Source organism: Leishmania donovani, chromosome 32 (assembly GCF_000227135.1).
Source record: "Leishmania donovani BPK282A1 complete genome, chromosome 32".
NCBI lineage: Eukaryota > Euglenozoa > Kinetoplastea > Trypanosomatida > Trypanosomatidae > Leishmania > Leishmania donovani.
In genome coordinates, this window is record NC_018259.1 from 902,406 (window position 1) to 925,454 (window position 23,049).

The 23,049-nt window shown below is 58.9% G+C and overlaps 7 protein-coding genes across 7 annotated transcripts; all 7 read right to left on the minus strand.

The window, feature by feature from the left end:
* Nucleotides 1-1,023, minus strand: LDBPK_322420 (membrane associated protein-like protein; the record flags this gene model as incomplete). Its single annotated transcript, XM_003863607.1, has 1 exon — nucleotides 1-1,023. A coding segment is annotated over one exon (1,023 nt), but the record flags the coding sequence as incomplete, so codon positions are not given.
* Nucleotides 1,024-2,740: 1,717 nt separating this feature from the next.
* Nucleotides 2,741-3,595, minus strand: LDBPK_322430 (hypothetical protein, conserved; the record flags this gene model as incomplete). Its single annotated transcript, XM_003863608.1, has 1 exon — nucleotides 2,741-3,595. One exon carries the CDS (start codon nucleotides 3,593-3,595, stop codon nucleotides 2,741-2,743), a length of 855 nt encoding a protein of 284 aa, XP_003863656.1.
* Nucleotides 3,596-6,272: 2,677 nt separating this feature from the next.
* Nucleotides 6,273-8,195, minus strand: LDBPK_322440 (hypothetical protein, conserved; the record flags this gene model as incomplete). Its single annotated transcript, XM_003863609.1, has 1 exon — nucleotides 6,273-8,195. The coding sequence occupies one exon, from the start codon at nucleotides 8,193-8,195 to the stop codon at nucleotides 6,273-6,275; it is 1,923 nt and encodes a 640-aa protein (XP_003863657.1).
* Nucleotides 8,196-10,212: 2,017 nt separating this feature from the next.
* LDBPK_322450 (hypothetical protein, unknown function) lies at nucleotides 10,213-11,526 on the minus strand (the record flags this gene model as incomplete). Its single annotated transcript, XM_003863610.1, has 1 exon — nucleotides 10,213-11,526. The coding sequence occupies one exon, from the start codon at nucleotides 11,524-11,526 to the stop codon at nucleotides 10,213-10,215; it is 1,314 nt and encodes a 437-aa protein (XP_003863658.1).
* A 951-nt stretch (nucleotides 11,527-12,477) lies between these two features.
* On the minus strand, nucleotides 12,478-16,167 carry LDBPK_322460 (hypothetical protein, conserved; the record flags this gene model as incomplete). Its single annotated transcript, XM_003863611.1, has 1 exon — nucleotides 12,478-16,167. The coding sequence occupies one exon, from the start codon at nucleotides 16,165-16,167 to the stop codon at nucleotides 12,478-12,480; it is 3,690 nt and encodes a 1,229-aa protein (XP_003863659.1).
* A 1,460-nt stretch (nucleotides 16,168-17,627) lies between these two features.
* LDBPK_322470 (C-14 sterol reductase, putative) lies at nucleotides 17,628-18,941 on the minus strand (the record flags this gene model as incomplete). The annotated part of the gene is made up of 1 exon (XM_003863612.1): nucleotides 17,628-18,941. One exon carries the CDS (start codon nucleotides 18,939-18,941, stop codon nucleotides 17,628-17,630), a length of 1,314 nt encoding a protein of 437 aa, XP_003863660.1.
* Nucleotides 18,942-20,097: 1,156 nt separating this feature from the next.
* On the minus strand, nucleotides 20,098-20,517 carry LDBPK_322480 (hypothetical protein, conserved; the record flags this gene model as incomplete). The annotated part of the gene is made up of 1 exon (XM_003863613.1): nucleotides 20,098-20,517. The coding sequence occupies one exon, from the start codon at nucleotides 20,515-20,517 to the stop codon at nucleotides 20,098-20,100; it is 420 nt and encodes a 139-aa protein (XP_003863661.1).
* Between the last annotated feature and the right edge of the window lie 2,532 nt (nucleotides 20,518-23,049).

Here is a 23,049-nt window from a genome sequence, read left to right on the forward strand (position 1 = left end):
CGCCTCGCGGGCGAGCCGTGCCTGCTCCTCAGAGGATGGTTGCGTCTGTGATGGAGATGCGTGTGCAGCGGCAGGCTGCGCTTCGCAGTGAGTGGAGTCAAAGGCTTGAAGAGTAGCGGTAGAGGAACAGGTTAGCGGAACGGCGGCAGCGCTTGCTGAAGAGGCTTTAAAGGGCCTAAACTGAGGTATGTAGGAGTCACGAGGCACGGCAGCAACCACGCTCTCCACGGTGGGCGTATAAGAAGCTTCACTAGGGGGTGCGGTAGTGGGCTGGTGGGGGGTGGAGGCCGCATCAGCGGGTGCCGTGAAGCTGACGTGTGCGGGCTGCACGCCTCCTTCGAGGGGAAACACTGCGGGGAGAGATTTGAGCAAGTCGTAGCGCTCGTCTTCGAGAAGGCGTCCGCGAGCGGCGACAGCGGCCAGTGGCTGGGTCGAGGCGCGTCGAATCACATCCATTTGGGCGCGCAGCGCCATCACCGTTGCCATGTGCTGTGGTGTAGAAGAGGTGTCGGCGAAGCGGGCCTGCAACACCTCTTGGCAGACGATGAGGCGGCGGTTCACTGTTCGATCCCACCACTCATAGCACCCCGCGTAGTCTTTCGTGTGCGCGATTTGTTCTTCAATGCCGAGGCTCAAGAGAAAATTCGCCTCATCGAGCGCCTGATGCGTGCGATCGGTCGCCTGCGAGACGGCATCTATGAGGAGCTCCAGGAGCTCGTCCTCTGAGAGGGACGCGCGCGCCTCTGCTGTCAAGGTAAAAAGCTGTGGAACGGCCTCCTCCCGTAGTGAGACGGCTCCGTCGAAGGCTTGGCGAAGGACCTTAGTGGCTGTCTGGTCAACCTTGCGCCATAAGCTAAGCAGCCCAGTTGTCAGTTGATCCACTGCCTCCTCGAAGCCCATCTCCCTCGCATTCGCCGTCATAGGCATGGCGGTGGTGGTGGAGCTAGCTGCGCTGCTCATGCGGGGAGGAGGCGCGACTACCTGCCGCACCGACTCCCGTACATCGTTCAGAAAGCTCCACATGCTCAGAAACGCACTGTGCTGCTGCGCCGCGCAGACACGCTCTTTCTCACCCCCCCCCCCACACTATCGAGGCGGGGGAGTGAATGGGGTAGGTGTTATGAAAAGGAAGAGGAATTGGGGGAGGGGGAGGGGCAGAAAAAGGAGCGAGCGGGTGTATTGCTGCAGAGCCGCGTGGCCAAAGATATGAAAGGGAGAGAGAGCGACGAACGCACACAAGCCCACACGAAGGGGCAGGAGGAGGAGGGGGGGGGGTAAAATGGCGTAAAGGCGCCACCACAGCAGTGTACAGGCGATATAGAGGCCAACACGCAGGAAGAAGGAACACACGCGCACGGCTGAGAAGCACTGCAGAAAAAGGATGGAAAACGAAAAGAGGGAAGAGTGAAGGATGGATAGGCTGCGGAGAAAAGAAACCCACAAGCACACACACGCACAGCAACAAGAATGGCAAGCGGGATATACGAGACTGTCACTCACGATGTAAAGAACTCACGCCCACAAAGCGGTGACCAGCGCATGCAAGCTTAGCTGCAACAAGAGTAGAGCTAAAAAAAAAAAAAACAAGAACGAAACAAGAAAGGATGGTGTGCTGCAATGCTGGGAGAAGTCACCCAAAGTCCAGCAGGGTCAATCAAGTCGTACGAAACTGCTCGAGGTTGAACGACGCACTGCAGTTGATCCCCCTACGCGAAGCTGCGCAGCCACCCGCACTTGTGCTTGCTTTCTGTTTGTTCTCGCTTCCTCACCTACAGACGACCCTCCGAAGCGCCTCTGCCTCTGGCGCCGTTTTTTTTTCTCCCCTCTTCAAGGCGCGGATGAGAGCGGCCAGGCAAGAAAGGTTTTCTCTTGTATTCGCTCCTTCTCGCCTGTTGTGTCCAGTGGGAATCGAGAGGGTGGGTGTCTGTGTGCAACCGTCCACTGCAGCGGGAAGGAGAGAGGGAGGGAGCACGACAGGTGTGTCATACACACACACACACGTGCACGAGATATGGTTTGCTTCTGCGTAGGCGTTAAAGAGGCGATGTAAAGCGACTGAAAAGGGGGGATCCTGCGCAAGTTACCAAGTTCACATGCGCATGGGCCAAGGACGGCACGGGAAAGAGGCGCGCGAGGGAGGTATGGTACCGATGAGTTCGTTTCGACGGTGCAGCGAGGTCAGTTGTGCGGGGAAGCGGGGAGACAGAGAGATGTAAAAACGCATTCACCGTGGGTTTGCTAAGTTGTGTGAAAGACTCAGCCCATTCTATCGGGGAAAGCGTCCCCTTTTCGGCCACTCATGCAAACGGTTTTGTGGCATTTTTCCCTACTTCTTTTTTTCCTTCGCGTGCTTGCTCCTATCCCTTCCTCACAAGTCCGTGTGAATGCCACCCACACAGAGCCGCACAAGCATGCACAGACACACACACACACACCTACACGGAGAGAAGCACACACGAGCACAGGCACACGTGCCTGCGAGAGTGCTGCGGATTTTGTGAATGCCTGTTTTTTTTTGTTCGCTTGTGTGTGTTCTTGTGCTTTTCTTTTATGACGAGAATGGTGGTGACGATTTGGCAACCAAAGAACACGGGCATGCGCACCGGTGCCCGGCTTCGACCGCAACGAACTCCCAAAAGACACACCCCACACAGAGGTGTGCGCGTCCCGATGCCTCTCCTTCCTCCCTTGTCCACAGCTGCATTTCCCGCCAAGGCACTGCGCTCCCCGGAAGGAGCCCTCAAGCAGGGTACATATTGTGCTTGTATCGCGCATCCGGCTTCTGCAGAGGGTGAATCGCCACATCTTCCATCATTTGCGTAAACTTGCCACTTGGATACTTGCCAGAGGGCTGCGCGAGCTGCACTGGCATGGAGGGGCCGCGCAGGTGTGGAAGGGCGTAGTATCGCTCCATTTCGGGCGTACGCAGAATGCCGCGCTCGTGCTGCTCGATGCGGTAGGACTTGCGCGCGTTCTGGGCAACAATGTCGCGCGAGACCAGCTCCAGGTGCTGTAGCACTCCCAGTGGAATAACGTTCATGCCAGCGTTGTGCCACCACGTGTACAGCGCTTCTCTCCCGGACGCCGCGTCGGCGATGGTGCGGAGGCCGGAGCTCTGCTCAATGCGCTCCAGGTATGACTGCAGATCCTCGCGCGACCAGCATTGGGCCGTGTATTGATAAATAAACGGGGCTGTGTAGGAGAGCGGAAAGTGCGACGGCGTCTCGTACGCCTGGCCGACCTCGGCATAGTAATCCCATTCCGGGGCTCCGTTGTTTGCCACGGTGCTCGAGGCCGACACGGTGCGGCGGCAAACGCTGTCCTGGTGAAAGCGAACCGGGTCGTCGGTCCAGCGAGCCCAGGGCCAGTGCCGATAATGGTTGCGGTTGCGCATGCGGTTGTGCCACTCGACGCCGCTGCGGGGGTCCCAGGTGTTCCCGTACTCCTCCGGCATCTTGTGCGCAAGCGGCGACCGTACATGTGCGTTCTTGGGAGCCAGGTAGCGGGCCTTTCGGCGACGATGGGCGTACACCATGACCCGATTCATGTACCCCTTGGCCGTGGAGGCCCATGAGACGTGGGTGGTGCGCAGCATTGCGACTGTTGCTCACCTTGCGCTGTAGTGGAGACTTGAAAACCTAGAAAAGGCAAAAGAAAACCGACACACCAGCGTGCACCGACAAGCACGCACGAGAGTGTCGCGCTGCCGAATGTAGCGGAAAGGAGAAACAAGAGAAAAGTCACCGATGGGGGCGAGTAAAGAATGATGTGAAGAAAACAGCATGGCTGGCGCAGCCAGGCCGGAGGCGGGCGATCAGTCGTCAGAATCAGCTTCGCAGGGCGGGCGTGCGTGATGGGGTGGGAGGGAGGATGCATGCGGAAAGCAAAAGACACAGACGGTCATTGCAAGGCACATCACCGCTGCTGCCGCGCGCCTCGTGCGAAGCGTCCCGATACGACCCGGGCACCCGAGGTGTGCATGCCCTGCGGCCATCTGAAGGCAGGAGCTCCTGCTCTGTCGCCATGTCCGCGACGTCTGCGATTCACCGTCTCCCGTTTGCCCGGCCTCCCCTCCACAAGCCATCTTGCCGAGTGCGCAGGAGCGAGGCAGCGCACAACCACAAACGCGCGCCGTCTACCGCACACATGACACGGTAATTTCGCCTATGCTCCGCTGACGCCCGTTTTCCTTTCCTTGTACGCTTTCTGATGGTCGATAGCCGTACGAGAAGATTTGAGAGAAGGTAAACACAAACTTCACAAGCGGAGTGGTCGAACGGGCTGCGGGCCTCACTAGAAGTCGCTCGCTTGCATCCATCATCGACAACCTGCAGATTAGGGATGAGCGGACAGGGAGGAGAGGGGATGGCCATGAGGAGATGGGCACAGCCGCTCCCGCCTTCTCTCCTCTCTTCACCCACGTCCTTTATTGCCAGTCGACGCCGCTACCAGACCAGAAGGCAAGCTACCGACTCCTCCCCTATCGGCCGCAGCACGTACACAAACGTATACGATTACTTCCCTTTCCTTTGCCAGCGTGCGTGAGAGAGGCGGGAGAGAGATGGAAGAAGCGGGAGAGTGAGTTGCTCCGAGGTCCTTAGCGAGTCCGCCCCATTCGTCCAAGCCCATTCGACTGCTGAAGTGTGTTCAGCTGCGCCGCGGACACGGAGGCCATGTCAGCGCGAATAGAGAGCGTCCTCTTGTACAAGAGCGCAGATGCGCGTATACGATGTGTTTGCTTGTCCTGGCGAGGCTTCCGTGCCACCTGCCCTTCTATCTTCCTGTCCCACCGGGTGGAGACGTGAAGGGGAAAGTCGGGATGGGAGGTGGGACGTACTATAAAGACATAAACCGTAGAAGTGACGGGCGAGAAGGCACCATAACGGCAGCGGGGCCCATGCGCAGCGAAGACGGAAACTGGAAGCAGCCCTGGTAGGTGGCATAGAGTCATGGCTTCCACTGGGCGAATAAAAGTCCATCATCTCCCGATCGCGACGCACCGTCATGTCCCCCGATAAGCGGCTAAAGGCCGGTGAAAAGAGCGCAGCACAGGAGCGACTATGTCTCCTCTGCGCAGGTGGAGGGAGGAGGGAAGCTGGAGCGCCCACGCGCCTTCTTGGGAAGAAGAGAGGAGCACAAGAAAACGTAAGAAGAGTGCGGAGTTTGTGGTCCGCATTCATGGGTCCGAGGGAAGGCATTCGCTACGCAGGTAGGCACCTCGTAGCAAATTTATACGTGCGCGAACAAGATGCAGGGCACCTACGCGCTGGCAGACGCACAGACACACTCAAACAACAACAAAAATGTAGCCTTGTCCGCGTAAAGGAGATGCAGTCCTGTCTGGGGAGGCGCCGATACAGACGGAGGAAGGGAGAGACGGAGGACGCGAGGAGGAGAACGTAGGAAAACACAGAGAAGATAGAGCGGAAAAGACGTGGGCGCACGCATGCACGCGCGCGCGTATGAGTGCGTGTGCATGTGCAGAGAGGGGGAGCGGCGAGGAGCTCGTCGCCACAAAGCAAGATTGAGGAAAGGGTGGTCCGAGTAGCGCGAGAGAGAAGTCGCAACTGCAGGGACGGCAGAAGGAAAACAACAAAAAAAGATAGAGCAGCACAGCCCGTAAAACGTAAAAAAAAAGAGGAAGCGAAGAAAAAAAATGGACGCGCCTGCGTCCTCTTGTTCGTGTCTGTGTGAGTGGTGTGAAAAGTGCGTTGTGTCTTGTCCGCCTTGACGTGTGCTTACTGTTGAACAGGGCCGCACCACGGACGAACAAGTCAACGTGCATACGCGCATGACACAAGCACATCTCTCACTCGCCTCCTCTGCACCACGGCTCATGACGCGGAAAGTAATGAGAAGAAAAGATGCGTGTGCAATGGCATGAGAGAGCACAGGTGGACAGCGAGGTGAGGGAGGGGAAGGGCACAAAAGACAAAAAGGAACGTATAAGGAAGTGCTTGTCGCGTCTCCACATGCGTGCACGCAAAAAAAAAAACGCCTCGATCTATGTCAGTCTCCTCGCATGGTGCGTGCACGAAGTGACAGGCAGAGATAGACACCTCTCACGCGCACGAATGAGGCGGAGGCAATGAAGAGGGAAGGGGATAGGAGAGGAAGCTCTTCCACTCGTACAACGAAGCGAAGAAGGGAAAATAAACGCAATCACACCGACACACACACACACACACGCACAAAGACAGAAGCAATAACGATAGCAGTCGCGCCGCCATCCCCCGCCGCCGCATCGCGCAGCTTCTCTCCTTCTTCGTAGTTCACTCAGGCGACAGTGGTGGTGACCCCGGATGATGCGCTGCCGGGCCGGTAAGCTCCTGGCCAACCCCAAACGTTTCCCTCAAGAGCACCTGGCACACAAATGTGGCCACGAAGCCCATGACAGCGTAGGAAACGGTGCGCCCGTGTACGTCCCAAAGCCACCAGTGTCGGTGAGTGCGGAGCGACCAGACTTGCTGAGTGTTCAAGTACCCGTCCGGTTCCTCTACCGTTTCTGTGTTGCTGCGTGAATTCGACGCGTTCCTGCCGCCAGCGGCGGCCGCGGCGGCTTTCCCGTCTTGGCCAAATCCGTCGTGGAAGCGGTCACTTTGCATGAAGAGAGAACTGTTGGCGGTGACGGGGATGCAGGAGCGTGAGCCTCGCTCGTTGCCAAGCGTGGTCAGGCCGACCACTTTCGCCATGGCCAAGTAGAGCTGCTGAAGCGACTTGGGCAACCGCGCCGCGCACTCACCCGACAAGAACTTGAAGACCGCCTTCAATACAACAGCGGCGATGAGCGACGACAGCTCCCTGCTGGCAAAGACAACGACCATGCACACGACCCACTGCATCAGAAAGCTGAGAGAGAATACCATGTCGAGCATGTGGTCGGGTTGCGGGCGTGCCGCCAGGGTACCGTAGATCGCGTAGAATTTCCAGAGGCCGATCGTAGAGCCCATCACCGCACCAGTGAAGCGCAGGCTATCAATGTAGCACGGGCACGGGTCATGGGGTGTAGCATGGGCCATGGAGAGCAGGTGCACGGTGACGTACAAAAGCAGGTACGCCCACCACGGCGTGTCGGCACGCTGCAGGATGCTGGCCTCCCACCGATCGAGAAAGGCGACGTGGGAGAGAACAGTAAGGAAGGCCACCACACCGCCACCAATCAAGTCACCGACCCAGTGCATGCCCAGGTAGATGCGCGAGAAACTGACGTGCGCGAAGTAGCAAACGGCCGCCAGCCAGCACAGGAAGGCGTGATCAGGGAAGACGTGCACCAGTTTGCAGTACAGAAAGAAGGAGAAGACGCCGCTTTGGCAGGAGTGGGTGCTTGGGAAGCCGTACTCGTTGTCGTGAGTGTCCCGCTTGCCGTGCAGCTGAAGCGGTGGACATGGCGGACGTGGGCAGCAGAAAGCGTCCTTCATGATGCCGGTCACGTACTGACCTACCCATAGCATCGACTCGATTTGCACACTGCTGAGCGGCGCACCGAGCCAGGCCGTCGTCGGAATGAACAGCATGTAGAACTCGGCCTCGCCGGTGAAACTCCACAACTGGAAGTAGGGTACGAGCAGCGGCTGCAGTGGATTACCTATGCGCTGCACCTTCTCGATCCACCACACCTGCTGCTCGTTACAGAAGCAGGAGATGTACCACTCACGAAATGCAACCGTCCGCTGCGGGCGGCGCCACTGCACGAGATTTTCGTGCACCGTGAGCGGCGACGCCACCACGTCGCCTGAAACTCCCGCCGGCGTCACGATCGTCATGGGAACCTTGGTTGCCAACTCGACGGTGCCGCCGACTTGGGGAGCATCTGTGCCGAGGCCATCTGAGTTTTCCGCGACGTCTGACAGGTTGCTCTCCCTCTCTCTGTCGGGGCCTTTCAAAACGATACCCAGCGAGATTGGCCTCGACTTACCACTAGCAGTGCCATTGGCAGCTGGATCGCCGCCGCCGCCGCGGGGATACGGCCTGCCACTGCTGTTCCCGTTGCACCACGCAACACCGGCTATGCCACCATTCCCAGTGCCATTTTTGGCATCTTCGGTGCATGCGGCGCTGACAGCAACGCCTTCGCGAGCAGCCTCCTTGTGGGTCAACGCCAGCGTCGTCAACGGTGGCGATGGCACCCGCGTGAAGTCCTGAGCGGAGGAGGGGCCAGCAAAGTGGCTGATAGGCACTGATGTCGCGACGAACATTTGGTGTGTGGCTGTTAGCATGCCGGCAACACAACGAGAGCCCGCCAGCACACACACACACACACACACGCTACTCGGCTAGCGAGAACGATGGAGAGCGATGCAAGTGGCCGACAGTGGAAGGTAAATGGAGAAGAAGAGTGTGTGTGTTTTTTTTGTGTGTGTGCGTGTGTGCAGATGAGCCCGTAAGCCACTCTGATCCCTGTGTTCACCCAAACAAAATTGCGCAGCTCGAATTCGTCGGCTCGCAACAGTGCCGCGAGCTGACCAAGACGGAGAGGGCGTTGCTCTGTATAGAGAGAGGGGGAGGGCAGAGGTGGACGCACGATACGCTACAATCGACGCTGTGCTCAGGCTGTGCGTATCCCGACCGTCGCCATCGAAGAACGCTCGGCAACAATGTAGGTGGGGTATATTGGAGAGCGCCGCCTCATCCGAGAGAGAGAATACCAAGACTGATGCCGCGCTGCTGCTCTGTGAGCGAGTAAGAGGGTATACGAAAGGATTGAAGGTCTAGAAGAGGGAGGGCTACGTCGTGCAGTGCCGTCGTTCTCAGGGGCACTCGCACGCAAACAATCGAAGCCGTATCTGCACCGCCTCCCCGGCACCGTGCTCAACAGAGAACGCGTGTAGGAGTGTGTTGACTGGCAAGAGAAGCCGAGAAGGGAGGACGCAGAGAGAGAGAGAAGGCCGTGAGAAAAAAGTGCGTACGCCGCGAATCACGGCCAAATCAAGCAACAGCAGACAAAAAAGTGGCGGAGGACGGTGGCTGAGGAAGAGAAACACCGCAGAAGAAGCAGAACGGTCAAAGAGAAGACGCGAGAAAAGGCAAAGGAAGAGGCGTGCGCACAGATACACGAGGGGAATACTTTGGCCTCGTTTCTTTTTCCGAATGGTTGCGGTGGTAAAGGTGGCGTCCACACCGCACCTCATGCAATATGTATATCTGGGTCTACGTGAGGGAAGAGATGCACATGAGCACACCTCTATATGTCTGCAGCCAAGCCGCATAAAGGGTCGCACACCCGCGCCCAGAGGAAGAGGAGAGCGGGTCAGGGAGCGTTGAGTGCGTTGGCACACCCGAGGCACGTGAAGCCATCGGAGCAGTCGCCAAGCAACCAAAAACAACGACACACAACGATGAGCAAAAACAAAAACAAGAAAAAGGAAAGAAGAGGTGGGAGAAGGAAGAATGCGAAGGCATGTCGAGATGGAGAAGTGGTAGTTGCTCCGCTTCTGTATACCCGTCTGCTGCGCCACGGGCAATGATGACGCGGTATGACGCATGCTTATTCCGCTCCGCATGGCTAATGCCTCCGTAATGCGGTTCGTCCAACAAAGGGAAGGAGGAGGCGCAAAAAAAAAAAAAACAATGGCGCCGCACCACCCTGGACACGCAGATGCCGCTGCGCGCCAAGTCTTTCGAATGGAGTGATCAAGATGATAGATCGAGAGCCGAAACCCGACGGGGCCTCTACGCCCCCGTCCACTGCGCACGTTTTTTTTCTGTTTTGTATGTGTGATCGAGTACTGCGCACATGGAAACAGCGACGAAGCACGGATAGCAGAAGAAAACACCAAGCAGAAGCCGCCCTGAGCGGCAGCCTGGAGAAGCGACGCCAAGGGATCAAAAAGAGCGGTGCCGCTACGCGCTCGCAGCGCGCGAGGGGAAAGGGGGTGGGGCATGGCACAGCAGTTCAACAACTGAGCGTGCAGGAGGGTAGAGCACCCCTCCATGCCCCGCCCCTCAACGAGTCAGGCAATCTCTTGGTATTATCTGAAGACGGTAGCAGATGACGGCAAGTGAAAGAAGGCGCACAAGCCACCAAAGGGGAGTTAAACAGAACTCACAAACAGGGAACGAGAAGACGCAAAAGACGAAAAAAAAAAAGAAAAGGGCCACATCACCGAATCTCTAGCACAACGCCCCGTATCGCTCGCCGGCGCCATGGCTCCCCAGCTCTGACCAACTCAGACGTTTTGTTTTTTGTTTCGCTACCCCTCCCCCTCTACCGCCTCATTGCTCACGCGACGTGCCGCGCGTCCATGTCCAGACTGTGCGTCGGCTCGATCCACTGCTGCCGTTGCGCCGAGCCTCAGCAGACCGCGGCGACAGCAAGTCTACTGGGGCAACAAGACGGCCACGATTGTTCGAGTACGCGGGTGAAAAGGCAGCGGCGGCACTGGCGCCCTGTGGCGCCCTGGAGGCAGGAACGCCCTTATCGCCATCCGCTCTTGCGGCTTTCGGGGGTGATGACTGGGTGGCGGTCGCGGCTTCGGAGACGCGCTGGCGCTTTGCTCCCACGGCTGCGGCCTCAGCAACGAGTGTCGCAGAGCGCGAGGCAACGCGCACGGTGAAGTGGCCGCTGCAGCGTTGTGTGCGCGGGCGTGACCCGTTTCGCAGGCAGGCGTTGGAAGGGTGATTGTCGCCATCGAGCGTTACGTTAGCAGACGGTGGCACAACTGCAGCGCTGCCGCAGGCACCAGGTGCACCCTCCGTCAGCCACGTTTTTCTCGTGCCGCGGTTCACGTTGGCGGCGGGGACGGCCGTCACCCGCTCGAAGCAGCACTCCGGTGCAAAGCCGATACGCTTCTTTTCACGGGGGGAGCTTCGGCCATCAGCTTCGCCATGCACACACGCATCCGTCACGGATTTTGATGGTGGCCAGGGAGGACTTTTCTCAGCGGTAAGCGGCGACATCACGCTGGTGACCGCTTTAACGGCTGCGCCTTGCTCGTCGGAAGGTCTGCAGTCACGAGGCTGCTCACTTGAGCTCCCCTCCGTCGCGCCCACCTCGATGCACCGCGTCAGCTTTTCTCTCAGCACGAAGAGCAGCTGATGCACAGCTGCAGCCGGCATGAGCGTCGCCTCACGGCGTGGCTCGGCCCCCACCGCACTTAAGGAGCCTGAGCACGACTCATCGGCAGCAGAGGAAAAAGGAGTGCAGCTTCTTGGCGCAACGGGCGCGCCGGGCCTCCTAGGATCTGTTGGCCCTTTCCCGATCGAGAGAACGTGGGCATGGCACTTCTGCAGAAAGGCCCGTCTCGCACAGCGCAACTCCTGCGCCGCGTCGGCAGTGGCCCGTGCAGCTCCCCTTGCGTGCGCCTCCGCAAGCCGGCGCTCGGCATCGCCTTGCGTGTGTTTTGCGGCGAGCTCCTCACGCCTCGCCCGCTCTTCGGCAATAAGTGCTTCCTGACAGTGCAGCTCCTGCCGTAGCGACTCGGTGCGCCGTTGCACCGCTCGGAGGTCGACCTGTGTCAGCTGTTGCTGCTTTTGCAGAGCACACACGAGCCCGTACAGCTCCTCCGCAGAGCCGGGTTGGGACGGCATGGCCTGCAGTGATGTAAAGAGCCACAAAACAACAACAAAAAGAAACGAAAACGCCGACGTCGCTTGGCTGACGCTGTCGGAAGTGACACCATAATGGAAGCGAGCGAGATCACCGCGTCGCCAGTGCACGCAGCAGCCGCGGCACACATACACAAAGCAGGCAACGGAGGCACTCCACCTCCAGCGTACTCGCAGGAACGACTACACAGACACAGGCAGGCACTTACAGCACGGCGAGAGAAAGAGAGACGTTGCGGCTGCCGAGTTGCACGGTGCTGTCAAAGACGGCCGGTCGAGGCGGGGCTCAGGAGGAGAGGGAATACGGAGCGGCGCGCAATCTGCAATGGAGATGCCTTTACGTGTCTGTGTATACGTGTGCAGCATCAAGAGGAGCAAAAAGAAGGAAGGAGAGATGAGAGTTCACACGCTGCCTGAGCGAAGCCCTCCCCTTCGAGAAAAAAGGGAGAGAAGAGCGTGGTGAGCGGCGCGGCTCTTGAGGGCCATGAGCGCAGTAGACGGCATCAGTGGTGGGAGTGGTGCGTCTCTGAGGCCGCCACCCACGGCCTTCGCTCTCCGCCCGCACCCTGCTCCCCGCACGTGTATGTAGTTTCGTAGCAGTGATCAGAGATTGCGGGATATGAAGAGAGAGGGAGTCGGAAGAGCGGTGCTGCGACACTCCTCGCAAGACGCCGTGTGCTTCTTTGCCACGTGCCTGCCCGCCTGTCTGTGTCTGTTTGTGTGTGCGTGTGCGTGTGTATGTTTTTGTGCTCAGGATACATCGCGAAGATGGCGTGTATTCTGTTCCTCTTGGTTGTATACTTCTTTGAAGGCTCCAGCACAATCTCGAATTTGCAAGTAATGGGGATAACACACACCGGCTTGCCATGAACGAGGACGAGTGAGGGGGTTGCGCGGTGCTTTCCTATCGCATTCTATCCCCCTTCACGGTCTCTAAGTCAAACAGGAAGCCCCCTCCAACAGCGCCAAAGCCGCTTCCTGACACCACACCACCTCGCGACACAGATCCGCCAGCTTTTGTGTAGCACCAGCAACGTACTCCCACTCCGCTGGAAGGCTGTCGGGCGGCACGGCAGCAGATAGCGCGGAAGCGCCGCCGCTGGCGTGTTCGCGATCCGCGGCCATGAGCTCTGCTTCTGCGGATTTGGAGAGCGCATGGCGCTGCAGAGCCGTCGCCATTATGCTCTGTCGTGTTCCCGTAATGTCGCCGCAGATGCTTACCACCGCCTCCACTTGGCACCATGCAAGAGCAACAGAGTCTTTCTTGGGCCTCGCGCCGGCAGTGTTGGTGACATTTGCCTGCGGTAAGTGGTCCGAGGGTTGTGGATGCGGCAAAGTCGAGGAAGATGCATGCTGCGCAGAGTCAGGTGGAGGTGTCGAGAGCGTTGCGTTTACCGGCGAAGGTGCCGGCTCGCGGCGGCGGAGCCGCTGCGGATAAGCGTAATGGAGTGAGGTGACCAGCTGCACGTCTTCGTCGACACTGGAGGGGACAGACCTATGAACGCCACGGAAGTCATCCGCCGCGGCGAACGAGTCCGAGCCGCTCGTCTCCGTGTCCGAGCCGCTGTGCTCCCTGGTTGCCAGCGACTCAACAGGTGCAGCCTGTAGAAGTGTCCACACGGGCACCACAGACACCTGCGTCTCTAGCGCGACGCCCACTGACGAGGACTCTTTCAGCCGCTGACTGGTGTCTCCGTAGGCGCGCTCACTGCCTTCGCTCTCCCCACGCTTCCCATCCACTGTGCTTCCTTCGAGTGACACACCATGCGTGTGGAGCCGTAACAGAAGCGAGGGGTCCTCGAAGAAGGTCAGCCGTCCGCCAGAGCCGTCTGGTGCGCCATCCGCGTCGGCCCATTCCTCCGGTATGACGGCGTGACTGCAAGGCGACTGCTGCAAGCGAAATCGAGCGAACGAGACGCCGAACCGCGTCGGCGGTGCTCGCAGCTGCGCGTCAGCACTCGTCTTCTTGCACGCTCGCGACCCCGACGCCTTCGCGGGTGCAGCGTGTCGGTGCTTGGCTGCTGCAGTCGCAACAGGCCGTTGTAGAAAGAAGAACGAGTGCAGCCCCAGTTCATAGCTGGGCCGCAGCGTGCCTAGCTCATTGCGGGTGACGAGGGCAGCGATGTAGCACAGCATCTCCTCCAGCGGCATGGCCAGCAGAAAGGCGGTGTATGGGTTGCTGCACTGCGTCCAATACGCATTCAGTAGCGGTACCAGCGACGACAGATGCCCCCCTTTGCTCGACTGATTCACGTAGGTGCTGGACTGCTGCTGCGCTTCGGTGATGTACAGTTGCCTCGAGGCGACGCCTTTACTCGGGTCGTTGTGGCGCAGCGGAAGGCACGAGAAGACCTTGTGAAGCGCACTTGACACGCTGTGCGGATGGCGTCCATCCCCGCCAGTGCTGTTCCTGAAGCTGCTCGCGGCCACCGCGGCGCTCACGTTCGCTTGGCGCGGTGCCGATCCCGCGCGAGTAGAGGGAGCTGGTGCGTCCCCCGCTGTGGCACCAACGCCTTCTTCATTTGGCGTCTGCATGTGGAACATCTCTCGCCAAAGCAGCTGATGCAAGTATTGTGCGACGCCCACCTGCTCGCCAGCCGCCGAGTCGGCTGACACGGCTGGCGACGTCTTCTTCGCCGCGTCCAGAGCGTCCTCGAGTGCTGTCACTGCGAAAAGGGCATCGTGGAAGGTTGGCGTGTAAGGAGCAGTGCTGTGCGTACATGCAAACACCAAAGCGGAGGCTAGTGGTGCGGTCGTCCCTGCCGAAGGCACCTCGACACGAGAGCGCGCCTTTGACACGGTGGACTCCAGAAGCGACTGCACCGACCGCAACGACGACAACGGTGGCACGGATGCCGAAGACGGCGTACGTGGAAAGGCCAGACAAAAGGCCAAGGCGTCGCCAACAGTGATGAGCAGCACGTCCATTACCACCGCAGCGGAAGGCTTGCCCGCGGCTTCACCCATGCGCATTGGCCAGGATGTCCAGCTGAGCGCATCGGCGGCTGCCGCGCTTGCGTGAGGCCTGAACAACGAGCGAGGTGCCGCGTAGCGAGCCAAACGGTCGATCGCAGCAGCCGACAGCAACACCTGCTCCTCGTGGCTGAGAAGCATCGAGAACTTGGCAGAGGCAAACAGCAGGCCCGATGGCGAGTAAACAGCCACGAGAGGCGTCGCGCCCGCCCACGCTGTTGACGCCGCGCGACCTTTAGTGGCGGTTGCGCTCCCTCCCTCGCCGCCGGTCGAGTGCTCACTAGCCCACAGATCATGCAAGAGGAGGCGCCCCAGGTCCGTGGCTTGGCTCGTGCGCATCGGCCTCTCGCTGCCCGCAAGCAACCGCGCAATCGCCCACACCAGCACCCTGCCGCTCTCCTCGGCCGTGCGTGCAACGGCGGCCCAGCTGGAGCTTTTTTTGAGCAGCTTGTCACTCTGCCGTCGCAAGTGCGAAATGCAGTGCACCCGCATCGCACAGCAACACCCCTGCGCGGACGCGCAAGAGGCACAGTTGCGCTCGTGGCCCTCTCCTGCTCGCGCGGCGCCGACGCGCACGTGCTCTAGTTCTTCGAGAAGAATGGCATGAAGCGATCTTGTAAAGCCGCCAGTGGCGGTAGAAGCGCCTCCTGTTGAAGTCAGTGCAGCCCTTTGAGCGTTAACGACCCCACCACCGCAGGGTGCAGATACGGCTTCCTTCTGCTGGCACTTCACTGGCCGCGAAGAGAGCTGAAGGTGGATCGCCAGCACGCTCAGTGGCACAACACCTTGCGGTAGAAAGAAAAGCAGCGAGCGGCGGCGCAGCGCAGCGGCGTAGCTCAAGGGAGGTCGAATCACCAGCGATGCCGACTCGTGAAATTCGGAGAAGGCGGTGGACGGATGCGCAGGCGGCGTGCTTGCAGTGCCGGATGTCACTTGTGGGAGTGCGCGTGCCGCGTGGTTCGGCTTTGTCGTGGCCGCCACATCCGAAGGGAGTGGCTGCAGCGACAGTTTTTCCGCAGCCCCGGTCACATCCTCGACGGTAGAGCAGCCCTGCATAAGCTTGGCCAGGAACTGTCGATTGGACGAGGTGACGACGCTGCCGGAGGTGTTCTGCGGAGTGCTGCCTGCTTCTTGAGTGCGTGCGAGCCACAGTGCAGGTGGCACGCGTGGCCCGCCATCATCCTCATGCACGATAGCGGCCTCAGCACTCGCGACTGCCGTCAGCGGCGGCGGTGCGCGGGTGCAGAGTGCGTCCAACAAAACTTGCACGCCGCGCTCGCTCGTGCTGCAGAGCACTGCAAACACACGGTTGAGCAGCAGCCGCAGCGGCGGCGAGTCCGACAGCCCGGCGTCCTCCTCGTCACCGACAGCAACCGTCGTAAGGCCCAGGTGGCCTCCCAAGTTGCGTTGATCAACGATGATGCATGCGTTCACGCTCTCATCCGTGCCAAGAACACCACACGAGTCGCTGTTGTTCCAGCCGGAGATGGCAGGGGCATTGTCGCTCAGTGTGGTGAAGGCGTGTAGCTGCCGAAGGCAAAATGGGGCCTGAAAGAGCCGCGCCATTCCATCCAGCTTTGGGACGCACCGGCCGTGAGAAGGAGCCGCGTAGCAATAGCCACCGCTGCACTCGACGCGAACCCACGACATGGCGACGCTGTCAACCCCTTCCTCTCTCCCTCGCTTTATGCCTCCTAACAGCACACCTTGAAAGAGGCAACGCGGATCGGACGTGCTCGAGAGCGCCTCTCTATATGCCTCTATGTGTGCGCTTCCGTGTGTGTCTATGCGTATCGCCCACGTGCTCTCTGATCAGCCGTGGACTCGGCAGAGAAAGAGCAACCCGTAAAACGAAAACGGACGAATAAAGAGGAACAAAGGACCTCTATCCGGTGCACGCTGATGTCTTGATGCGTATATGTGTGACCCTGGCCCCCTCTATGTACGTTTATGGACGCGGAATGTGAGCGTGTCTTTTTTTTTCCTTCGTGTATGTCCGTGCTACACACACACGCGCGAGCGGAAAGCAATGGGGAGAGGTGTGGAGCGATCGCGACAGCAGCGTGTGGGAGTGATGTGTATATGCTCCTTGTTTGGGTGGGCTGGTGGGAAGGGAAAGGGGGATCGGAAGGAGATGCCGCGACGGCGCTCTCCAGCGCGCATGCTTCGGTGACCTTCCAGCAAAGGAAGCGCAAGAGCGACAGAAATTGGTGCCACGCTCTCTGTGTTAAAGTTGAGGGAGAGAGTAGAGAATGGACCGAGAAAAGAGACCACAGTTGCGAGGCAGTCGCTATCGGTGTCACGCAGCGCTACACGCGGGGCACATACAGCACCCACTTTGTCTATACAGCAGCGGTGCGCCGACAACACCAAACCGCAGTGGTTCGCATATGGCGGACGGCAGCGCACTTGACTTGTCAGATGACAAGCGGAGCACGCGAGTCCTGTTTGCCCACGCTCTCGAGAGGCACTTCATGGCAGCGCCCCCACACTCCACACCATCAGCAAGTCGTCTGCAAGCTTTGAAGGGGAAAAGGCGAGAAATTCTGCTTTGATGGCAGCGGTGGTGTCCGCGTCACCCGCTACGTAAGACACCATCCGAAGACCATTACGCGCCTCCAAGACTCAGCCGCATGCACGCGAGGAGGGAGACACCCCGCTGCCGATTGCGTGTACATATATTCCTTCTCTCGTCGGTTCCGCTTGCCTTGTCCGCTCAGCCGAGGAGGAGGGGGGAGGAGGGCCGCACATCCCCCCCCCCACACACACACACATGCACATGCACATGCACATGCACCCCCTCAGCGTGCTGCCTCCTTTTCTGCCCAACACAAGTGTACATGAGAAGAAAACGAGCTCATCGATACAATCATGGCAGCGAGTCAAGCGGACGAGGCGTGGGAGAGGCAGCACGCAGTGCGCGCACGGCATTGGTGCAAAACGGCGCTCCTTGCCCTTCGCTCTTATTTTCCGTTTTCTGCGGACGCGGCGGATCCGCATACGTTCTCTTCGTGTTTTATTCCGCTGCATTTTTCGCTGGGGCCGATCACCGCACCACACACACGCACACAGGCGCTCGCGCCTTGCTCTGGTTTCTCTCGTCTACTCACCTAGTATATGTACGGGAACAGCCGATACTTGACGACGCGACAGAACGCGTTCCAGTCCTCATTGCCGTACTTCTCTCGCATCTGCTGCTCATCACGCAGCTGACGGTGCATGAGGAGGAGGCCAAAGTAAAGAGGATGAAAGTACGGCAACCACTCTGCCGTGCCGCTGAACGCCGCCCAGCCGAGCGCCATCAGCCAGTCACCAACGTAGTTTGGGTGCCGGCACACGCCCCAGTAGCCGGAGATGATGAGAGACTTGCCCTTGGAGGTCTTCATGATGCGCAGGTGCTGCACGCGCGGGTCCTGCGGATTTTTGCGGAAGCGGTCCTTTTCTGTGTTCGCATTTCGAAAGATAAGGTAGCCGGCAGCAGAAAGGGAAACGCAGAGGCACAGATGCACGAGCGAGAGGTGCGCGGGGTGGTGGACGAGATACTTTGTCTGCAGCGTGTACGTAAACGGCACCCATGCAAGGTCACCAAAGCACAGCATAAAGCCAAAGCCGTCCGTCACAATGTCCATCATGCTGAGGTTTCCCGCCTCCAGCAGCAGGCCGTCCAGCACGTAGAAGGACTCGAAAAGTGCGGTGAGCACGATGCTCGGCGTCACGGTACCCAGCTCGACCGACTTGCACACGAATGCCCAGTTGAGAATACTCCAGCCAATGAGACCAGGCCGCAGTTCGCACATCAGCTTCCAGTCCAGCGGACCGGTGCGCGGGTTCAGCTCGCGGCCGACCCAAAAGTCGTACAGGACGCTCCCACTGTTGCCACCGAGAGCCGTGAGTACGTTGCGGCTGCGGTACGACGCCGCATATAGCACGACCGACATGGCGAACGAGATGAGAATGGCGCCGATCATGAGGGGGTGGTAGAGGTCGGCCACAACAGCCATGTTGAGGATGGAGGTGAAGTGCAGGCCAAAGAGCACTAAGTGAGCCACGACGAAGGCGTGGATGGCGTTCATGCGGTAGGCAAGCCGCTCGCCGCTGCGGAGCTCGGCGCCGTAGACGAGCTTGCCAATAGGGAGGATGGAAAATACGGCGTGAGCGGCGATCCACGCAAGCTCGATGCCGATCGCCGTCCGCAGCATCGGCCACGCGCCCTGCACCACCTCCTTCATTAGTGCAGGCATCCGCATTGCCAGCATGAGGCTGCACTGCTCCGCAGCGCACAGGCTATTCAGCGCTACAACCAGTGTAGGGAGAAAGGCAACCATGAAGAGGGCTCCGACCGGGCCGCCCCACTCGTAGGTTTTCGTGCGGGGCTGCAGAGGATTCGCCTCTGCCTTGGAAGCAGCTCCTCTGCCTTTCGCCATCGTGACACTGAGAGAGAGAGAGAGAGAAGAAATGACGCGCTAAAGCAACGGAAGGACGAGTGGAAGTGCCACAGTCGTACGGGAAGCTGATCCGCGGTGGCGATGTGCGGCATCAATCTTGCAATGGCCGTGGAGTGCCCGGCCGCCAAAGCGCATAAAGCGCTTTTACGTCGATGCGTTCGGAAGCAGCGATGGACAAGGAGAGCAGCAGCTTCGTGCTCAGCACCGCTCCCTCCCGCCACTCCTATTCGTGGAAATAGGTGATTCACGCGAGCCACAAAATCACCAGCGAGAGAGCTCCACAGCACCCATACATGTATAGAGAGAGCGCGCGCGGTCGCAACAGCAGCAGCAGCAGCACTAAAGAGGAAAAAAATATATATGCGCGCCCTCACACGAACCCCACTCCACTCCCTCCAATACCCCACAACTGTGAGCGTGTGTGCGTGTGTGTGTGTGTGGCGAGGAAGAGATGTGAGGGGACCCCACGCTTGTGGAACGCGGGAGATGCGGGTGTGCGAGCAAAACAAAGGCACCCTCGCTAGCCGACACTTTTCTTTCGTTGTTGTTGCTTTCTCCCTCGTTGTGGCTCTTGTGCGCTGCGTGGTTTGGCTCGAAGAATCACCGATACCTACACAGCAGATAGACCCGTGACCCACATCGAATGAACGGAGCAGGCGAGGCAGAGAACGCACGAGAGACAAAGGTGAGTGGAGGGGTAAGGGGAAGGGAGGGACAACGAGGTAGTAGCGCAAGAGGTGGAAGGGGTGGGGGTGCCAGGTGAGTCCACGGAAGCGTGGCTTAGAGACGCGTCCGTCTTTTTGTTTGCGCGTGTGGGTACAGCTTTCGAAACGTCACCACGGAAGGAGTAGAGGAAGGGGGGCCGTTGTCATGGGCCTCCCTCCCACTAGCCCGTGGCTCAGCGCGCTTCGCCTCACATCTTCATGAAGCTGGAAAGAGCGCGGCAGGCACCAAGACCACGCCTTCTTTGTCGCAGAGCAAAGAACAGGCGCGGCGCTTGTATTGCGTGCAAAAAGGGGCATCAACAATCGCCCCGTGCACGTCGCGGTCTTCCTTTCGCACACCGTCACGAACAGCCTTTGGCGAAAACCGCCATCATGCTTACACCTCTTCACAATCCGCCTTCACCGTCCCCTCAGGCGCTCACTTGCGGGTCGGACACTACCAGCGCCAGGCCCAAGACAATCAAGAGCGCACCGGCACCCCACATCGGCGTCACCTCCTCCTCGAAAAACACAAGCCCAGCCAGCGCGCTCACAACGAAGTTCGTTCCAGTATTCAGGATCTGGCACACTGGTGTCGGACCTTGCGAGAGCGCCTTCAAGTAGAAGCGCCACATCGACCCCGTAAGAATGGCGTTCATGAGAAAGAAAAAGATGCGCAGCAGCCATGGAACGACAGCCTGCACCATCTCCATGGTGGCCAGGTCCAGCTGCAGGTAGAGGCCACCGCTCCGCACCAGCGACGGGACGCGGGCAGACTCCACAGCAAGTTTTCCGACCACACCGGAGAGCGCTCCACAAGCACCGGCAACAGACGCGTTCACAAGGAACATCGGCGCCGCTCGGTGAACCGCCACAACGCGCGAGGGAACCGACGCCTCTGTCGGCGGTCGGGAGTTCCGTGGTGACGACGAGAGCACAGGCATGGTGCAGTCGAAGATGCGCGGAGAAGTGCGCGTGTGCCTCGGAAGGTCGTGAGCGGTGCTCTGACACGGGCAGGTGTGCCGCCCTTGTTTAACGCTGGCGTATCGGCACAGTTGGATGGCTGTGTCTCTGCGAGTGGTTCAGCGATGATGTCAATGTCTGTGTTCACGGATGACGCCAGCACAGCCGAAAGAGAAACAAATCATAAAGCACCGCTGGCAGAGGGAGCATCAGTATAGACAGAGGGCAAGCGAGAAAATTGCGGAGCCTCTGATGGGACGCTGGCGGCAGAGGTGTGATAGCAAATACGTGATTGAAGGGAAGGAGCGGTAGAAGCTTAGCATAGAGGTGGGAAGGGTCGGGTAGGAGGGGGGCTGACAGCGGAGAACGCAGGAAGGAGAGTGGAAATGTCACAAACAGCGCATGGTGTAGTCGTGAGACGGTGCCCTCACGGCAATGCCTGAATCCCGCTGTCATTTCGTTGCTGGGGTTTGGCCAAAACAGATGCGACGTTCGGCTTTCGTCTCTCTCCATGATGTCGTCGCTGCATTGTATGCAGGTGAAACACAGACGGGGAAAAAAAAAACAAAGAACACATGAAGTTGGCCAGCACCTCTTGTGAGGACGAACAACATTCAAAAGAGGGAACCAAGAAAACATTCGGGAAACCCTGCACGCACACAGGCTCACGTGCATGGACCACCCATCGACCCATGCATCCGCAGGCCCGTCATTCATGCCGACACAATTCGACGTGCATGCCACACAAAACAGCAAGACGGCCCTCGCCAAAGCCAGCGCGGGAAGGAGGAGGGGGTGGGGGTAGGCTGAGAGGCTCAGAAAGAGGAAAGGGAGAGAGACGTGTTAAGAAGCCCACAAAGCCCCCAACCCTCTTCCGCAAGCGTGAAGACTGCAGCGAAGAGAGTGAGTACACCAAAAAACACCACCACCACAACGCACAAAACGACCAAGAGAGCGACGCGCACACTGCACCGCACACGACTCCGATAAGCAAAGAAAAGAGATGTGGAGAGAGGGAGGGAGGGAGAGACAGAGAGGGGGTGGATTAGCCACAGTTACCTTTCGAAAAGACACACACACACACACACGCACGCACGCACGCGCAGGCACTCATAGGCAGAGAAAGATGCTATGGCACAATAAATATCATAAGCATCTCGTATTTTTCCTTTTTTTTGAGGAAGGGGGGGGTGATGGGGGTTTCCTACGCGTGCCTCGAAACACCTTCACGCGCACCTATGCGCATACCTCTGCACGCACTCGCACACGCGCACCATCATGGGAGCATCTAGTGAAAATTCCACACACACACACATATATATATATATTACACGACATCAGCTACACAAGAGTGTAGAGGCGAAGGGGTGTTTGATTCGCCTTTCGTTTTTTTTTTGTGTTCCTCTCATGGTGTATTTTAGCACAGTAACGCGCACACGCACAGCGCACACACAGACACGACGATGATAACGTACGCATGTACAGCGGGAGCGACGAAAGCAGAAACGAGGAATATAGGGCCGACGAAGACGAAGTACACAAAGGAGGAAAGAACAACGAGTGATGACGACACGGGCAAGACGCCGAACCGCGATCCGCCTTCCTGCCTCTTGTTTATTCGCCATCGACACCTCCTCTTCGTCCGGCTCTTTCTCTTTACGAAGAGCCTGTTTGACTGAATATGTAGGAGAAAGGCCGAGAGAGAGAGAGGGACCGCATGAGCAACAAACTGCACAAGCACTCATACGCACGACACATACGCATTGGGTAGCGGCAAGACACGTGGGGGGAGGACTCGGCTTGCCGTCCTCTCATTTTCTCCTTTTCAGTCCCTCGCTTACGTGTGCGCACGTAAGCGCAACGGCTAGCAACAACGTACATAGGCAAACTTTCGATCTACAGGCAGTCTGCACGAAAAAAAAAAACGCACACAATACATGTGCAAGCACACAAGAAGAGGAAACACGAAATCATGTAAGAGAGAAGAGTAACAAGAAGGTGAGAAGGAAAACAAACTAAAATCGCCGGTGCTTGTGTGGCACGCGGCTCGCAGCGCGTGCGATGGCGGGGCTGGAAAGATTCCACTCCAGCACACGTCACTTGCAAAGCATCCACGCAGACACCGGCGTGTCTCCTGCAGTACGCGACTTTATTCAATCCCGTCCGCAGAGAGCGAGTGGCAGTGAATCAACACCGAAAGCAGACAGCATGTCCAATCATTTTTGCTGGTGAGTCCGCCCCCCCCCTCTGCCGTACAGCAGGAGTCCAAACCCAACTCAAGCCCGCACGCGCCCCGTCACAGGCCCGCCTCGCGTGGTGTGCAGCAGCGCTAGACACGCGCGTCACAGCAATGCGCCGACCCAGTCATCGCAGCACGACCCCTGCCTCAGACGCGGCCCCACCCACCCACCCCCGACCCG